This window comes from Astyanax mexicanus, chromosome 5, assembly GCF_023375975.1.
Source record: "Astyanax mexicanus isolate ESR-SI-001 chromosome 5, AstMex3_surface, whole genome shotgun sequence".
Classification (NCBI taxonomy): Eukaryota; Metazoa; Chordata; class Actinopteri; order Characiformes; family Acestrorhamphidae; genus Astyanax; species Astyanax mexicanus.
Window position 1 is genome coordinate 38,005,333 of NC_064412.1, and position 20,283 is coordinate 38,025,615.

At 36.6% G+C, this 20,283-nt stretch overlaps 1 protein-coding gene across 3 annotated transcripts in view; it reads right to left on the reverse strand.

The window, feature by feature from the left end:
• cdk15 (cyclin-dependent kinase 15) overlaps nucleotides 1-20,283 on the reverse strand; it is a 46,288-nt gene that overhangs the window by 11,638 nt on the left and 14,367 nt on the right. The window contains exons 1-10 of one of the 3 annotated variants that reach the window (XM_022673458.2): nucleotides 17,730-18,143; nucleotides 12,880-13,017; nucleotides 11,506-11,600; nucleotides 7,963-8,042; nucleotides 6,012-6,106; nucleotides 4,690-4,752; nucleotides 4,396-4,519; nucleotides 3,762-3,882; nucleotides 2,577-2,670; nucleotides 222-285 (exon numbers count right to left, since the gene is read on the reverse strand). In XM_022673458.2, coding sequence (XP_022529179.1) covers nucleotides 222-285; nucleotides 2,577-2,670; nucleotides 3,762-3,882; nucleotides 4,396-4,519; nucleotides 4,690-4,752; nucleotides 6,012-6,106; nucleotides 7,963-8,042; nucleotides 11,506-11,600; nucleotides 12,880-13,017; nucleotides 17,730-17,936 — 1,081 coding nt within the window. In that variant the 5' untranslated portion in view covers nucleotides 17,937-18,143. Of the gene's footprint in view, nucleotides 1-221; nucleotides 286-2,576; nucleotides 2,671-3,761; nucleotides 3,883-4,395; nucleotides 4,520-4,689; nucleotides 4,753-6,011; nucleotides 6,107-7,962; nucleotides 8,043-11,505; nucleotides 11,601-11,803; nucleotides 11,950-12,879; nucleotides 13,018-17,729; nucleotides 18,144-19,836; nucleotides 19,869-20,283 lie in introns of those variants that run through there. The other 2 variants (XM_007248874.4, XM_022673460.2) reach the window with 2 other exon arrangements.

The window sequence follows — 20,283 nt, forward strand, 5'->3', positions numbered from 1 at the left end:
TGGCACTGGTAATCTGTTATTGTATAAACCGGTGCATGTCCTTACAAAAAATGTGTTAATTGGCACACACACACACCCCTCTGCAGTGTACAGTGAGTGTAAAGCATGGCTGAGTCAGAGGGTTAAATGTGTGTGGGGTAAAAAGGAGTAAAGCATGAAAGTGAGCTCATCATTAACCGTTAGTAACCCTGCAGGGCCTGAGAGTGGAACAGTTCACTCACCCGGTTTATAGTTGGGTAGCTCACTCACACCTGGCCAGCTTTCTTCCGTGGGCACCCCCAGAACCTGGACAACAGGAAGAGCAGAAAAGTTTACTTTTCTTATTGGGGTCTAAATACAACACTAAATGATCCCATGTTTGCAACCAATCTTCACATGTCAACTAATAATTAAAAATCAATACTGTGTTTTTAAAAATCATGAAGTATTACAAAACAAAACATCACAATACTTCAATATATTGATAAATCACTATTAAACAGGCTCTGGAGCTTATCAAACATAAAAAACTATATTTTTTTCACCTCAGGTTAGCTAGGCCAACTGTCCCATCCATTCAGCTGCTACTCAGCTGTATATCCCTCATTACAAGTGATGCCACAACACCAGGAGGGTGAAGACTAGTACATGCCTCCTCCGATACATGTGAAGTCAGCCACCGCTTCTTTTTGAACTGCTGCTGATTCAGCATTGCCGAGTAGCATCACAGTGTGCTCCGAGGAAAGCGCAGCGACTCAGTTCCGATACATCAGCTCACAGACTCCCTGTGCTGATCGACATCACCCTAGGACTGATAAGGACAAAGAGTGCCATACACCTATCTGGAGAGAGCAAGGCCAATCGTGCTCTCTCTCAGAGCTCCAGCAGCTGATGGTGAGCTACATGACCAGGATTCGAACCACCGATCACAGTGGCAGCGCTTAGCCCACTGGACCACTTGGAATGATTGTGATTGTGAATGATTGTGCAGCTAAATAAGAAGAACATCAATATATTGATGCATCGATGTATTGTGATATGTTTTTCAAAAAGACAATATTGATTTTTTTTTTATTAGTTTAGATGTAAAGATTGGTGTCAGACTTTTTTTATTCTGTGTTGTGTTTAAGCCCCACCCACTAGCAGGGTTGTACTCTGCAGTGTTTAGATCCCACTGTTCTGGTTATTCCACTGTTTTAAATGATGGTTTTATATAGTCTTATAAAAAAAACGCAATATATCGTTTTACTTACATTGTCGTAATACATCACAGTATATTGAATCATAACGACTATATTGTGATACGTTGCGTATCACCAAGTTCTTGCCAATACACAGTTCTACGGGTCAGTACTGCTGTGGATTAGAGCTTGGGGAGCTGTACAGTTTGGTGGCTGATGGTTAAGTGAAACTCTGTAGACCTTGGCTGTGAAAAAGAATTAATCTACAATCTAAAATGAACCTTCATTTTTCAAGATTATAATTACTTTTTGCAATATCACATTGTTTACATTATTTACTATTTATTTGCTATTAATTCACTTTAACGTATGTGCTATATTACTGGTTACTGTTTTTTTTGTATATTTCCTGACACATCTGTCAGAGGGCACTGCTGTAATATTGCTAATTTACATGCTGTGGAAGTAATAAGGGATTATTTTACCTATGAATAGCAGTCATATGAGGGTTTTGATTTCTTGGTCTTGTTCTTGCAGAACTTCTAGAACACTATATTTCCCCTGCTTTACATCTTTCCACAGGTTCCTTAGAGGAGTCTGTGGTTGCTAAATATGAGCAAAGTTTGAATCACAGAGCAGAGTGAATTTGAGTCACAGAATGTATAAAGCTTGGAAATTTCCTTTGGAAGCTTTAAAGCTTTGGAAGTTTCCAATTCCAACTGGTGACATGCCTCTGGCCTGAGCTGACAAAGTTTGAAACGTTGTCAAAAACTTATGAATATCTGGGCCTTTGCAGTAGTTGAGGTGTCCAACTTTTTGCATTCACCACACTGATCATTCTGATTTTTAAATGTATTTTCTATGATTTCATTTCTATGATCACTTAAAAATTATGAGTTTCTTTGATTTTACTAAATTAAAAACCTCTGGAATATAATCAAGAGGAAGAAGGATGATCACAAGCCATCAAACCAAGCTGAACTGCTTGAATTTTTGCACCAGGAGTGGCATAAGATTATCCAAAAGCAGTGTGTAAGACTGGTGGAGGAGAACATGCCAAGATGCACAAAAACTGTGATTAAAAACCAGGGTTATTCCACCAAATATTGATTTCTGAACTCTTAAAACTGTTTTCTTGGCATTGTTTGAGGTCTGAAAGCTCTGCATCTTTTTTGTTATTTCAGCCATTTCTCATTTTCTGCTAATAACTGCTCTAAATGACAATATTTTTATTTGGAATTTGGGAGAAACTTAAAATAAAACAACAATGTTCATTTTACTCAAACATTTACCTATAAATAGCAAAATCAGACAAACTGATTCAGAAACTGAAGTGGTCTACAGAGCTGTTTATACAATAATGTAAAGTTATTTTTTTATTTACTGCTGGCAGCAATACATACTCAGCACACTTACTGTCCAAATCTTCAGCAACTGCTCAAAGACATCAGCTACACCAGGGAACGCTGGCGCTCCCTGCAGCATCTCAATAAAAATGCAGCCGGCACCCCTGCAACACAGAGCATTATCTGTATTAAAACCTAATCAGTCATCAGCAAAAAATGTGAAGGCTTCTCCCATATAAACATAATATTTGGCAACCAAAAATTATTTTGATGTTTAGTCAAAAAAGTAAAAGGCTGAATGATGTATACCGAACAATGACTCATTTAAGGTCATTCATCATTCTTTTATTTTGTCACTGTAGGGCACAGTGTGTGTAAGAGCAGATTGGTGAGTGTAAGTCACCAGGATACTCAACAAACAGCAGGTTTAAGTTCATTTTTACACTCTATGTAAATAAATTATATAATATTAAGCATTATTACACAAAGTATCAATTTACTACCTCTCCAAAAACTGGCTGAAATATACAAGCTGTACAGGGCTAGGACAGTAACATTAGTTGATATAACTTAGCCTCAGCATTTGTTTTTTTAACATTTGATGTGAGTAGCAATTTTCTGGTACACAGGCAAAATGAACATATCCCAAAGAATACATTTTGCCAGTTTTTCTGCAATACATACCTAAAAATGAATAAATGTCTTTGCTTCTGTTTACAGAAAAAATATTAACACTTTACAATAATGGTACATTAATTAATACTTCATATAACAGAATGCATCAGCTAACCTGTATTAACTGGCACTAGTTATTATTATTTACTACATTAGTTATTATTACTAATATTAGTTATTATTCACACATTATTATTCACTACATTTTTATGTCTCAGTTCATTACTATTTAGAACATTTTAGGCATTAAAATGTAGTTAATAATTTCTTAACTAGTGTCAATTAATAATTAGTTGAGACATTAATTAACCATTTAACAATGTGTATTACTGTAAGTACTGTCATTTGTGACCCTTATTGTGAGTGTTACCAAAGCTATTGCAAATCTATGTATTTTAAATTCAAATATATGTATTAAACAATGAACATTGTCAACACCCTGGCAGACATACCAACAAAGGTGATTTGATTCCAAATTTGCAGTTGAATAATTTTGTTTTGCAGAAAATTTGGTCCAACCCTCGTTAAACTGAATGTCAGCCTTCAGTGTTTGTTTGGGTTGATAACTGTATTTTCTTACCAAATGTCTAGTGCTGTGGAGTAGTCTGTGGAACCCAGTAGAACATCAGGTGGTCTGTACCAGAGAGTCACAACTTCTGCTGAATATGTTTGGCAAGGGATGGACTTGGACCTGGCCAGGCCTGCTCAAAAAAAACACATAATAATATTAGCTTAATGCTCTTATATACTTATTTACACATAATAAATATAAGACATTATTATATTATATATTATTATATGAAAACACTGTACATATGCATTAAATATTAAATATTGTCATTAGAAAGCCCAGTATAAGCAGGAGAAACTGTATAGTACACAATGGGACTCATTCTGCACCAAGATGAACGATTAGTTTTTAACTACAATCTCAGCTCAACTTTGTTCTTCATTACAGACACTTTGATAGTCCATCGTTTTTTTATATGCCTCTAAATCAGGACAGGATCCTGTACAACTCCATGCTGAGATATCTGGCATGTTGTGTTACACATGAGTTACACACTACAGTACTGTTTTTCAGTGTAAATCTGTGATTATTTATTGTCACTGGTAACTTTTGTATCTTTCCTCCGAGTAGCAGCCTCTGGCACTTCCTTCTGCATGCAACTATTTTTTGTGTGTGTGTGTGCATGCTTGTTTAAGAAGCCCACCAAAGTCTGCCAGTTTGAGTTCTCCCAGGTAGCTGATGAGCAGGTTCTGAGGCTTCAGATCTCGATGCAGGATCCTCCTACTGTGGATATATGACAGACCTCGCAACAGCTGGAACATAAAGATCTGTGGAGAGAGAGACAGAGCAGAGAGAAAAGACAGAGAGGGAGAGAGAGGAAAGAGGGAAAGAGAGGGGAGAGAGAGAGAGAAATAGAGAAAGAGAGAGAGAGATTATGTCCTTCCTCTTCTTTGAACTGAAGCCTAGTGAAGCCGAAGGCAAAAACGTATCGTCTTACTCGAACATTGTAGGAGTGCAGTCCTCCCGGGTGCTGCATCATATACTGAGACAAGTCTGTTTGCTGAGAAAGAAAAAGAGAGAGAGAGAGAGAGAGAGAGAGAGAGAGAGAGAGAAATTTATATTAGTATACAGTTATTGTACCTACACAGCACATATTTAATATTTATTAATATTAACAATATCAGGCCATAGTCCTGTTGAGCAAATTTTATTTATACTAGGAGACAAAGTAAATGACTAACCAAGCAACAGTTCTCTTAAAACATGTGGCATTACTGGTGGAGGCTCTTATCCACCCTCCCACCCGACACCAGTGTAGGAGCCTAAATAGTCATTTTTTGTGTGTGTTTCTCATATTATTTTTCTGTTTCTGAGTTTACTCCATCTAGTGGCTGCTTTGGTTGGGTCATTGCCAATAAGGACAGGTGCTGCTACCTGGAGGGCATGGCCAGAGCAGGAAGACCTCTTTACTTTATCTCACTTCCTCAAGCCCAGGCTGCCACAGGTCTTGCACTTTTTTTGTTTCAGTTAATCTTTGGTTTATCTTTGCGATCCTTCTTTTTATTTTAGTTTAAAGTTCCTAAAAACCTTTTGTTTATTATTTACAATTAATAGTTTATTTCATTTGGACCACTACTTTCTGTGGACCATGGATTTTGTGGGATTTGGAGAGTCAGACATTTTTGCCCAGCAACCATAGTGGTTATCAGTAGTATAAGAAATAATCATTACAAGGAGGGTAAATAACGCTTTACCAGTTTCTAAAAAACACAAAACCCCTGTCCCACAAACTAAATCCCACCCCCACAAAAACACTGGCAGAGCAGGCTGAGCTTGGCTGATGTATAGCAGAACCGCTAAGACTCTTCAGCGGTCATGGGGAATTGGGCTAAATGTGGGTTAAATTTGGTTACCTGGGTCTTGACCAAAATACTGTAAGCTGATTCCAATATTATACCTGCTGACTGGGGTGTAGGCTCTTGCGGCTCAAGTTGATGACTGTATTATACTCGGCAACTGGGGTGTCAGCACTGGCGACTCAGGAAAATGACCATATTATACCTTGCAACCGGGGTGTTGGCACAAGTGGCTCAGGCTGATTACCACATTATACTTGGCACATAATACTATTACATCTATGTTTGACTTATTTATAAATGTGAAAATTATCTTAAGTGTAATCATTTTGTAATATAATCCCAAGCTTTCAACCTGTTTTATTTTGTAACGTTTACAGTTTTTACATTTACAGTGACCAACTAAAAAATGTCAAAACACAGAGAAGACAGGAAACATGGGAAAACAGCGCTCTGTACTTACCACATACTCAAAGACGAAGGTGAGAGACTCGCGAGTGTGGATGATGTCATGGAGCAGCACAATGTTAGCATGCTTCAGGCCTTTTAACAGAGAGGCTGGAAAAAGAAAACAAATCAATACAGTTTGTATACAAGAGAGAAATGCACTAGGTCAGTGTTTTCTTGTACCTGGGGAACCCTATTACCTCCACAATTCTGCTCAGGCTCAAACACACCTCATTTAGGTGACCTAATAAGCCCAAAGCTGAGCTGATGGAAATGGGCTCCCATACAGTGGAAAACATCATGTGCAACTGTAGGCGAATACTAAAGAGTAGCAAATTCCATTTTGTCTATTGAACCACCAATCAACCAGTTCTTGATCTAGAGGACACATCAATATATTTTTTTTTACAAAAAGGGCCGCCCTAGATGACACTCTTGTACTTTTTTCAAGTTAGGGGCAGCCAGTAAGGCACTGTGTCTTGTTTTGGCCACTCTAGAGGGCACTTTAGTTATGTTTTTTCAGCCATGAAGGCACCCCAAAAAAAAAACAACAACTTCATTATCAAGTTGCTGATGCCCCCCATTGCCTACTTTAACTTGTTTTGGCTGAACTTAACTACTCTGCAGGGAACACATTTTTAAATTTTTTTTAGGAGCATTGCCATGAGGATTTGACAGCATATATAAAATGTTATTAATATCTAAAACTTTTTACGTAAAGATTTCACTACATTGTAATAACAACAATAATTACAACAGAGATATCTAGAATTACATTTAGTATGAAATAGAAATACAATATAACAATAACAAGTTATCTGTAACTAGAAGTTTCACTAATAAAATGTAATTATGGACTTGAGACAGAGGATGACATTCCATGTAAATCATTTGTAACGTACACTGCCTGGCCAGAAAAAAAGGTCTTCAGCTGGATTTAAGTAAGTAAATGATCTGGAGTTAATGCTGGCTGCAGTTGGTCAGGTCTAGGTTCAGCAACAGTATGTGCTGAAAGAATGAGGTCAGCTGACTACCTGAATATACTGAATATAGACCAGATTATTTCATCAATGGATTTTTTTTCTTCCCTGATGGCACGGTGACAATGCCAAGATGACAATACCAGAATTTATGTGGCTGGAATTGTGAAAGAGTGATTCAGGGAGCATGAGATCATCATTTTCACAGATGGATTGAGAGTTCACCACAGAGTCCAGATCTAAACCTCATTGAGAGTCTTTGGGATATGCTGGAGAAGACTTTGTGCAGCAGTCAGACTCTACCATCATCAATGCTGCAAGATCTTGGTGAAAAATTAATGCAACACTAGATTGAAATAAATCTTGTGACACTGCAGAAGCTTATTGAAACAGTGCCACAGAGAATGTGTGCTGCAATCACAGCTAAAGGTGGTCCAATGATCTTATATTATTACTTGTAGAAACTGTTGATAGTTGATATCTGTAATTATAGTTTCAGCTAATAAAAAATGCATTATAGAGATCTGAAAATTAGGAACGAGTTAAATCTAGCAGGAGAATAATAAAGCTTGCTTTTCTGTAAATTAATGCCAATGAAGAAACTGAATATTACATCAAAGCTCCTTTAATCGAAGAGTAATCTTTTTATTTTCATCTTGGAATAAACTATGGTGAGATTTTGGAGTCTGTAGCTGTGAGACATGGTATAATTCTAAGTAAAAAACTCTCAATTCTCATACTAAAAGCTTAGGGCCTCAGATGCAGACAGTACAGAGACCGCCTTAATTATTTCGTTCCCACGACCTAGGATCTCGTGGCCGCGCATTCTTTTTTTTCACATGATGTCACCTTAGGGGCTCCATAGAAATTAATTTTTCTACCAGTATGAACTGAGTTAGGGCATTATTATTGATTTTGCTGTGAAAATCTCAAAAGTAAGTGTGTGTATGTGTGTGTGTGTGTGTGTGTGTGTGTGTGTGCTCTTACCCTCTCTGATTGCAGTGAATGGAACTCCTTCTTCAGTCTTCATGCGGATCACCTTTAGTGCCACCAAGTGGCCGTTAATCCTTAAAGCACAGCAGAGACACGCGTCACATGAGCTACAACTACAGCCAAAGGTTTGTATTAATACAGGTCTGTTGTTTTTCTTCATCTTAGTGGGCTAATATTCACTCTTTATATAAGATTTAATCACAAGCATGACCTCAAATAAAAGAGCTCAGGAGCAAAGTGCACACATTCACCAGAATCAGTGCTGTTGCAGGCACTTTTACATACACAGCCCACTATTACATACTATTAATAAGTTATAACAATGATAACCTGGGACATAATAAATGATAAATGATAATTTGCTTGGATTCACCTTGACATCAGGACATTCTACAGGATTGTCCACTTTTGGAAAGGAAAGTTTAAAAAAGTATTTTTTTCTTTTTCTAACATTAAACTTTAATTATTGGCTGTATAAATGCAAATGAATATATTTAAAAGTAACACCAGTAACAGTTTTTATGAAAAATGAGTTTAAAAAAATAAAAGTTAAACTGACCATCAAACCACTTGTTGTCAGTCATGATATAGCTGCTGAAATATGTTATTTAACCTTGTTGTTTTATATATTTTTACAGTTTATTAAGGATACAGTAGACCAACTAGTGTCTTCAGATAAAAGATTCATATGAAAGCGTGAACTAAATGAGAAAATCTCATTTAGAGATTTTCAAAGAGACAGTGGATTTACAATATGCTTTACTTCATAAATCTTCACAAAAAATAGATACACAGAAGTCAAGTAATGCCATCAGTTTCAGAGGAAGATATTTTTGCTATGTGATAACACCAGTGACACAATTTTCTTTTCTTCATATTTTTTGTTATACAGCTCTGGACAAAATAAGAGACCACCTCAGTTTCTGGATCAGTTTCTCTGATTGTGCTATTTATAGGTAAATGTTTGAGTAAAATGAACATTGTTGTTTTATTCTATAAACTACAAACATTTCTCTCAAATTCCAAATAAAAATATTGTCATTTAGAGTATTTATTTGCAGAAAATTAGAAATGGCTGAAATAACAAAAAAGATGCAGAGCTTTCAGACCTCAAATAATACAAACAAACAAGTTATATACATATTCATAAAGTTTTAAGAGTTCAGTAATCAATATTTGGTGGAATATCCCTGTTTTTTATTTACAGTTTTCATGCATCTTGGCATGTTCTCCTCCACCAGTCTTACACACTGCTTTTGGATAACTTTATGCCACTACTGGTGCAAAAGTCCAAGCAGTTCAGTTTGGTTTGATGGCTTGTGATCATCCTTCTTCCTCTTGATTGTATTCCAGAGGTTTTCAATGTGGTAAAATCAAAGAAACTCACAATTTTTAAGTGGTCTCTTATTTTTGCAGAGCTGTATTTTTTACCATTTGTTTAATTACTGCTGTATAAATCATAAATTTCATAGTTCTGAAAAGATTATTACAGTTAAAACTGTAGAAAAAATATATCATGTTGATACCTCGAAATATTGCATCCACCTCTCATTCACTTACACAGTACCAGTCAAAAGTTTGGATACACTTTCTCATAAATTTTGTGTTTTTCCTTCACAAACACTTGATACAAAAACCCAACCCAGGTGTTTTGGGATAAATTGGAGCACAGAATGAAGAAAAAACAGTTACCAAGAGCTCAGCACCTCTAGGAACACTATTAAGACAGATAGAGAACCATTCCAGTTTCTAGCTCATGAATACGACTGAGAGAATAATGCCAAGAGTCATAGTAAAAGGTGTTACTTTGTAGAGTTTAAAGTATAAAACATATTTTGACTTGTTTCTATAGAGTAACAGCTAATTTGTTTTAGAACTGTTTTTGAAATATTACATCTGAGGTAAATGGAACTCATAAGCATTAGCTTATAATGCATAAGCATTGTCTGCCTCTCGCTATAAAGGCTAATGATTTCTTGTCAGTGTAAAAGAAAACAGTTTGATTGATTGAAACGTCATTCCACCAGCAGGGGGAAACCACAGGGCTAATTTCCTAGTGACTAGACTACAGTAAAGCTAGGCAAATGCAAGAAACAGAACCCTGAACCTGAAGTGTTTCCTGATAGCCATCAAGGCCTGACCTGACAATGCTAGACAATGTGATTTAAAAAATTACAAATTCAAGAAATCTAAAAGACTAGGCACTGTTCTTCCCTTACCATTCGAAATACAGCTCACAATTAACCTGAATTACGTTTGTGCAAGAACTGCTGCCACACACCTAATATCTAATACATTAATTATATACATATATATTTAGAACTGTATGCTGCATTATGTTCGAACTGGGATTAAGTAAGCATGTGCCATGCAGGAAATGCATATTAAAATGCAAAGAAAGAGGGAAGAGCCTCACCAACCTGTAAATCCAGTTCTAAATATAGAATGGCTGCACAGCACATTAACAGTAGTAAAAAAGCAGTAGTATTATACCATCTATTATTTAGCACCTCAATCTATTTAAGTCTAATTAAATTGGTCAGATAGAAAGGTAGAAAATAAATAAAGTATCTGTCTTATGTGTGTGTGTGTGTTTGTGTGTGTGTGTGTGTGGTAGAGGTTCAATATGAATAGGGTGGTTACAGGTGTATAATGGTTATATTAGTGGTGTGTGGATAATATATTTATTAGAACTGATGTGATCATTGATGTAACTAGACAAGTGCATTTCCTGAAGGAAACGCAGGATGGTTGCACAGCTAAAATGTCTCCCACCGATCGCTTTGGTCGTTGCTATGATGTTGCTAGGCGCTTGCTATAGTTTCTGTGGTGGGTGCTAAGGTGTTGTTAAGCGGTTGCTAAGGTGTTGCTAGGTGGTTGCTAAGGTGTTTCTATGGTATCCATGGTGGTTGCTAAGGTGTTGCTATGGTATCGGTGGTGGTTGCTATGCGCAACCATAAAAATTAGTTTATTGCCGACCATGTTTTCATGGGTTCTTGAGTTCTGTTTTTGATTGATAAATAATGAATAATTAACACAAGTAAAGACATTATTAAACATTACTTAATGTCAATGCTTTAGAATGTTTGAGACTACTTAAAAATATTATAATGATGAATAATTAGCCTTAACTAGTGTCAATTAATAATTATTTGAGATAATTTGTCATAAATACTGCTAAGTAATGTACCCTTATTATAAAGTCTTACTATTATTGTGGTCATCATGACGGGCTTAAATGCAATGTTTATTCATAAAATAGGATAAATCATTTTGGCCTGTATTTAATACGATGTGACTGGTGACATTCTTAGGCTAGAATCTGTTTACTAACGTTTGCAATGTTAGTCTAGCCATTCCTATTCTAAAAAGAAAAAAAGTAAACTTCATATATTAAAACTGGCTTTAGCTGATAGACTGCATCTGAGGTCAGTAATAAATCATGCTAATTAATTATAAAGTATCAGTGAACTCTTTCCACAGCTGGAGTGTATAATATGTGAACATTTAATGTTGTTTGTGTTCGTATTTACTGACCTGCTTATTCCTTTGTAAACAGTGGCGTATGTTCCTTCTCCTAGTTTCTCCAGGTTCAGGTAGGAAGTGGCAGTTCCAAACTGCAGCCCCGTGTTCTGGGAATACAGCACAGAATGTGTGTATTGTTTGGCACTGTTTAAATTATGTAGGTGTTATTCCAATATTTCCAGGGCTCATGTATGTGTAAATGTGTGCATTGTGCATAAATTAGGGCTGGGTAATATATTGTGAATATTGATATATTTAAAATCATTTTATACAAGATATAACAATTATCATGCTGAAATATCACACCTACTGTTACCATCTCTTTGACATAATTTTAGAAAAATGTCACGCCTGGCGCTGAAAATGTGCCTGTCTCTCCCACACTCAGGTCTATCTGCGAGTTCAAGCTACAGGACTACACTACCCGAAATGCATCACTCAGTGACTCTCATGACCATGTGACGCCTTCAGGAAGTCGTGTACTAATATATATGACTGCCTAGAACTAAGAAAGTATTGTTTTGATTCGTACTAATATCTGGACTGTTTATTCGAGCCTGGTATGTGTTTCCCTGTATGCTCCAGTTTAGCGGTTTTGACCCTGCTTTGTCTGACTGCTCTTTTTACTGCGCCTTTATTTACTAAAGTTTATATTTCTGCGTTTGTCCGCCCAATCATGACAACAAAAGAACATACATTTTTGGGAAAAAGTATTTGCCCTACACAGATTTCTTTTGTTTTTGCTTTTTTTAATCATACTTATTATTTTCTGAATAACACATTTTAATATCTTACAAATATAACCTGAGTAAATATATAAAAATATAGATTTAAATTTAGGCCTGGTTGTGGCTAGTGTAAGGAAATCTGCTTTTTTCCATTAATACATGAAATCATCAATTGAAAAGTGATTTTTATATTAACTCAGGTTATATTTGTCTGATATTAAAGTTTTTTGATAATCTATAAAATGTAAGTATGACAAACAAAGCAAACACAAAACAAATCTGTAAGGGGTAAATAGTGTTTACACTGTATTGTGCAATTGGTTTCAGTGGAGATTATATTTAAAAAAGCACAGTCTTGGGCAAACTATGCCACTGAAACACTGAAATTAAGAAAGCAGCAAAATGACATAGTTTCATCTTAAACAACATAATTCACTCCAGTTAACTCACTAATTCACAAACAAAGTTAGCTACTTACAACTTCAATATTTCATGTTTTATTTATCGGGTTCTAAATAAATACTGATATGCTAACACTATACTTTCTTAAAAGTTTTCATCACATTGTCTTTTGCCATTTCTCTTAAACATATAGAGATATGAGTTTTGTGTTATATCACCCATCCCCAGTGTGTTTAAGTGTGCTGGATGAACTCACCCACTGAAATTCCTGCTGGAAGCTTTTTCCCCCCAGTGGGTCGCTGTTGCTGCGGCCTCTCTGCACCCGTAGCCTGCGCACCTGCAGAGTGTGGAACCAGTGAGGCTGAGGAGTCTCCACCCCGTCCAGTTCACCCAGCTGGAATAGATAACAGATTCTGTTCAGGATGATTTGTAAACACTGTGATTGACAGGCCTCAATCACTGCTTCATGGTATGATGTGTATAACGGCTTCTTTGTCCTATTATGGTATCATAATGTACACAGCAAAAACTGTGTACAAAAATAATAATTCAGAGTTCATCCGCTTAAATGCTGTTAAGTGTTGAAGTTATTTGACAGAGTTGAATATTTCAGTAATAACTCAACTAAACCCAATAAATACTGCCCAACTACACATATTTAATTAAACTCCACCCAATTAAACTCATTATTTACATAATGGACGTGCCTGCCCCTAATCCTAAATAACCATCATTGTGTAGTCTTGCCCACAAGGTCTAACTGTCATTGTTTATTTCATTATATTTTATATAATGATTGTTTGTCTTGCCAATGTGTTGTAGGCAGTGGCGGACTTAGCAATTTGGGGGCTCAAGGCGACTTTAGCTAGGGGGCCCATCAACATTAATATGCAAGAAATAGGGTTGTGCCGATGGACGATATCATCGTCCATCCTCATTTAGGACCCAACATTGCATGGATGGTAACCATCGCGATGCCACGCCCACTGTTTTGTTTTTCCAGAAACATGCACTGACCTTCTTTAGGTCTCCTTCACCTAAAACTTTAGCAGGGATCGTACAGAAAAAGATCAAATCAGGTATATGAGTCAGGGATGAAAAAATACCCTACTGCTAAATATGCCTAATTGGCATATTATTCCATTATTTATTATTATTATATTATTATTATTATATTATTATTTATATCTAGGTTACAGCTTGTCTTCGTCTTGGTTTTTCTACATGTCTGTATTAATTTTAAACATTTCATGTCATTCATGCTGGTTGTGCCAGGAAACTTGCTCATTGTGAGCCAGTGTTGGGCACGGTACTTTGAAAACAAATTATGAAAATTCTATTATTATTAGAAAAATAACAAACGAAAATAAACCCAAAATGTGGACAAAAATATAATCTAACGAATTTCAAAACATAGAAACGAAAAACTTTAAAATGGTATTAATATAATACAATATAATAACTGGATCAAACAGTTTAGCGTCAGTCAAGGAACGCGCGCGTCAGTCAAAAGGAAAGCGCGCGCGGCATTGCGATAAAAAAAAAAAAACTTTTTAATAAATAAGGTCCTATCAAGTGAATTAAAATATATGGTATTAAATGGTATTAAATTCACATGTTTATTGATATTTAATCAAGAGAAATCAGGCAAAATGCGCTGCGCTCTCTCTCTCCCCCTCCCTCCCTCCCTCCCTCCCTCCCGCAGCACGGAGCTAAATTCAGCGTGAGGCTAAAAATAATACAACAACTAAAATTAAGATGAGTAAGGACTTGTAAAGTCATAAAATATTGTCAAATATAAAGGATAGTTTGAGGTTTTGGGGAGCTGTTTCAATTATTTGAAACTGAAACTAACTGAAACTGATATTATTCTGTGCACTATTATATAGCTTTTTATTGTGTTTTGAATGAGTTTTTATTTTATATTAATTACTTTTTATTCATTTAAAATATTTTGAGTATTTTATTGATCAAAAAAAGCTTATCAGTTTTGGAAGAGCATCTGTTTTTAGTTTAGCCTCTTCCTTCTTTTTTTTCTTTTTGTAGCAAGTGGTGCTTCATGGCTTGGCTCACAACCCACTTGTACACTTAATTTAACCTTAATTCCTCTTGTTGGATCATGGCATGGCCACATGGCATGAATAGAATATTCCATTTTAACGCGAAAGAGAGGGGGTGTGGACGGAATCTGTATTTCTTTGTAATTTATTGTGTTGTCTTTGTTTCCATTTTAAACATACAAGAATCACCATTTCTGAACACACTATGTGTGAATTACTGTCCAAAGGGCCCCAATTACCAGCTGTAGGCCTATGGGAAGTTTGCAGCTAGTCAAGGGGCCCCTACAGTGGGCTGCAGTGAAAGGGGCCCAAGGCAGTTGCCTAGCAATGCCTCTATGCAAAGACCGCCTCTGGTTGTAGGCTATAAGAGCAAGTTTCCATCTTCTGTACTGTAAATTGTGACAAAGTTTTGGCAGTGCACTGAAAATTGCAATGCATGATTAAAGTTTCCAAGCAATGGACAAATACACTGGCAGGACGTAGGCAGGGATGTTTTATCTTCTCTGTATTAGGAACACAAGCTAACATAAACACAAGCTAACCTCTCCCGAATAATAATAATTCAATAATAAATAGTCATATTAATTGACTAATCTTCCTCTAATTTATTTTTTTAACTCTTTTCTTGTTTGCTTAACAATTTAGGGAGTTAAACACATACAAAGTTGAGTTAAAAGGGAACTCAGGCAAGGTGTTAAAAGTTTAACTATTTTAAAAGTGTGGATTTAACTCCAAAGATTGTGGAGCTATATAAACCCTGGGAAGGAGTTGAAATCAACTCTGTGGGAGTAAATTCAACAAAGATCACATGTAAAACATTTATAATAGGCCTCAATTCAGCTATCTGTTATGTTTAGATAAATTAACATGGTATGATGTTCTTTGCTAGACTGAACAAAAATATAAACACAACACTTTCGGTTTTGCTCTCATTTTTGATTAACTGAACTCTTCCTATGTACAAAAAAGGGCCTTTTTCTCTCAAATTTTGTTCCATATTGGGTCCAAATCTGTATTAGTGAGCATGTCTCCTTTCCTGAGATAAACCATCCACCAGTCACAGGTGTAGCTTATCAAGATGCTGATTAGACACAGTGATTATACATAGGTGTATGCTGGGCTGGGCACAATAAAAGACCACTCTAAAATTTGTAGTTTTGGCACAAAGCACAATGGAACAGATGTTGCAAGTTTTAAATGAGCATGCAAATAGTATGCTGACTGCAGGAATGTCCACCAGAGCTGGTGACTGTGAATTAAATGTTTATTTCTCCACCATAAGCCATCTCCAAAAGCCTTTCAGAGAATTTGGCAGTACATCCAACCGCAGGCCATGTGTAACCACACCAGCCAGGGCCTACACATCCAGCGTCTTGCCCCTTTAAGATTGTCTGAGACCAGCCATTCAGACAGCAGCTGTAACAATGGTTTGCATAACCAAAAAAAATTCTGCACAACTGATAGGAACTGTCTTAAGGAAACTGCACGCTCGCCGTCCTCATCGGGGGATGGCAGAATAAGGTAGATAATGACATCACAATCTATTGGTGATACATAAATAAGGATGACCATTATAGAGATACCATTATAGATGCTTCTTTGCTCTGTTAAGATTTTACAATCTATAACAGAGATGACTATCATAACTGATTCAGTGCCCTGTTGCGACACAATAATGTATTGGAGAGATGACTGTTAGAATTGCTTCTTTGCATCATTATGACATCATCATCATCCACAGAAAAGATCTCCTTTTCCTATTAAGACATTATAATCTATAGGAACTGCTTTGCACAACTATTACATGTATAGGAATGATGCACATGAATATAGACTGCCTTTCACATTTTTGTTCAATTCTGTCACTATGCAAAGTGGTGATTCCTACTTTGATGAAAACTGACTTTATGACATTTAGAATCACTACAATCCATAGATAAAATTAACATTACATATAACACATCAATACAGTAATATATATTAAGAATAACAATGTATAGTGCAGTTCTTAAATGAAAAGCTTCACTGTTATTAGAAATTAAATGTGTTGTTAAGTGAAAAAATCCTTTCAAGCACTAACCACACTATTTTTCCTTTTAAATACATTACATAGCTCTCTTGATTTTACCAAATTAAAAACCTCTAGAATATAATAATTTTGCACCAGGAGCTATCCAAAAGCTGTGTGTAAGACTGATGCAGGAGAACATGCCAAGATGCATGAAAACTGTGATTAAAAAACAGGGTTATTCCACCAAATATTGATTTCTGAACTCTTAAAACTTTATGAATATGAACTTGTTTTGCATTATTTGAACTCTGAAAGCTCTGCATCTTTTCTGTTATTTCAGCCATTTTTAATTTTCTGCAAATAAATGCTCTAAATGACAATATCTTTATTTGGAATTTGGGAGAAATGTTGTCCGTAGTTTATAGAATAAAACAACAATGTTCATGTTACTCAAACATAAACCTATAAATAGCAAAATCAGATAAACTGATTCAGAAACTGAAGTGGTCTCTTATTTTTTCCAGAGCCATATAAAATGCCTTCATGACGAAATACAGTCTAAATAAAAAAATATATTATTATTTTAAAGTAAAAAAGTTATCAAAATTGAATTGAAATATGACAAATGTGGTTGTTCGTTAAAAGGGCTCACATGTTGTCAGTTTCTAGGGGCAGAATCAAATAGTAGTCAGAATGTTAGAAATCACAAAAACAAAAGTTTATAACAGGCCTTGTTATATAATATCTAATAAGGCTTTAGTGCAGTGAAAACTTTTCACTCAGTCTTCTTTATGCTTCCATATCCCCTATGATACCATAATCAAATCAGAATTGTTGTTTTTGTTTAAAGAAAACTCAAAGCATGACGTAATTCTGTAGGAATACTCGTCTTCCTATTACAAAGGCAGATCAGTTCAAAGATCAGTTCGACTAAATTAGATGTTATGGTTCATTTCTGAGTGACAACACCCTTTCCTACTCTACTGGAGCACACACACACACACGCTCACACACACACACACACACACACATTACCTCAGCGACCGGCAGGGACGACACACTCCAGCTCTTCGAAGGCCTCTCCTCCATTTCCAACTCCTCCTGCCCCTCTGCCCCTACACTGCTAGTCTCCTCCACTCTCTCCTGACCATTCCTGACCTCCTTTTCTCGCCCACAACACCAGCAGCACTGACCCACACACAGAGACCCCCAGAGCCGGACCCTCCAGAACAAGTCCTCCATTACTACACTCTTTCTCTTTCTCTCTCACACACTCTCTCTGTGTGGGTCAGCCCTGTCGCTCATATGACCCGCAGGAGTGTGTGTGTGTGTGTGTGTTCTGCGCAGAGGCCTGGTCTTATGACCATCTCTCGGCTGTAAGACTAAAACAAAAACAGCCATGTTCTCAGTGTTAATGGGAACAAATATGTCTATTGAAGCAGATCGGAGAAACTAATGAGAAGACAGGAGCAGCCAGTGTGTGAGAGAAAGAGAGAGAAAAAGAATAAAAGCAGAGTCTGACACTGAAAGACGCTGTATTTGAGTAAAAAACAGCATGAACTTTAAAAAAGGTCTAATATGGAGAGACTGGTCCACAATCTATGTCTCCAACTAAACTGTGTGTGTGTGTGTGTGTGTGTGTTGTTTTGACTCAATAATAAAACACTTGGTATACAAAGATTTGGAAGTATCAGCCACCTGTGCAGTATGAACAAATCCAACACATCAGTGTTGCTAGAGTTTTTAAACACTGTGTTCTCTTACTGTCCTCAGAGGTGTCAAGTAAAGAAAGTAGAAATTTTAGGTATCTATTTTTCAGACATTTTTTTATGCAGTTATCTGTACTTTCTACTTATTACATATTTAAATTAGCCTCGTTACTCATATTTTTATTTCGGCTGGTCAACATAAAAAAAAGATAAACTGCGCCATCTGGAAAGCTTGTGGTTGGATAACAAGTACAAACATATACCATTCAGACCCTCTATTGGTTTGTATTTGATTCATCCCACCTGCACGTCACGTTAAACTCCAGCAAGACACAGCAGATGCATGCAGCCTTATGGAAGAGACTTGAGTGAAGAAGTTGAGCGAGATGTCACACTCCAAACCGAGCACCAGTTAGAAAGTTGGTAGCAAGGAAGGCCCTAATTATGCAACACCAGCTGCAGCTCTGTGCCCCCCAAGCACCACAAGCTAATGGCTTTCAGAAATTCACCATCTAATTTGAAAAAGAAAATTGAGGTCAACTGAATGTTTCCTACAGTCAATTGTTGACAAGATATTGTATCGTTAGTAACCTAGTGATGCACTAATGGTGAATTTGCAATGTTTGCCATGGCTTGACATAGCAAGGTTTGCTTGCTATGTCTAGGCTATGATTCAATGTTGAAAGTTTGTTTGAGAGCTTGTGTGAGAGCTTGTTTTAATTTTAAGAGTTTAAGTGTACAGGACCTATAGCTGCTTCACCATAAAGATGTAAAGTCACAGACAGTCTCATCTGTTGCTGCACAGTTTATGTTGGTCATCATCTAGTCCTTCATCAGTGCTCACAGGGTATTGTATACAGGCTAATTATTACTGGTTGGTGGAATATTCTCAGTCCAGCAGTGACACCGAGATGTATAATCCACTAATAAAAGCACAACACACCACCATGCCAGTGTCAATGCAGGGCTGAGAATGACCCACCACCCAAATTTAATAACCGGGTAAAAGGAGCATATGTTTGCAGAGAACTACAATGTGCCCTATATGACCAGTGGAGCTGATAATATGGACAATGGGTGCAGAAATAAGGATGTTGTTGATTGGTGTGTGTTCTTTCTTTGGTATTCAACATTTTTACTTTTTCTGACTAAGGGCATTGTGTGTGTGTGTGTGTGTGTGTGTGTGTGTGTGTGTGTGTGTGTGTGTGTGTGTGTGTGTGTGTGTTTATGTGTGTGTGTGTGGAACGGGAAATAGGAAGAAGACCTTAAAATTAAATTCCGGTCAACATCATCAGGACAGAGAATGTGTCCTCTCTCTCTCTCTCCTGAAGGGGGCAGTGCTGATTTAGATCTGATTTAGATCTTCCTCTCAGTTCTTATCATAAGATGCTGCTGATATTGTTCTTAAAGATTGTAGACCGTTGGCTGCTTACCTCCTGATAGCCCAGATGTTTCTGCTTCAAACCTGAAAAACAAACAAAAAAAAATTTTTTACTCAATATGTCCAGAACCATTAGAGAAAAACATAAAAAAAATGCAGATAAACAGTATAAGCAGGGAAAAGGGAAGAACAAGACAGTACAGAAAAAGGATAAAAAGAACAGTACAGTAAGCAAAAGAAAAAAAAACAAGGCAGGACAGTAACAAAGAGTTACAGGACATGCCAGACAAATAAAAGGAAATAACAGGACAAAAAAAAGACATAATAAAAGATTTTGTGACACTGGTAGAACAGATCTGGGCAGGATGGGACAGTAAGGAGGGAGGAGAGAAACAGAACAGAACAGTAAAGGGCGAGAAAATAAATGATAGGACGGAACAGAAAAGGGAAGAAAAGGAAAAGACAGAAAAAAGACAGTAAAGGACAGTAGATGAACAGA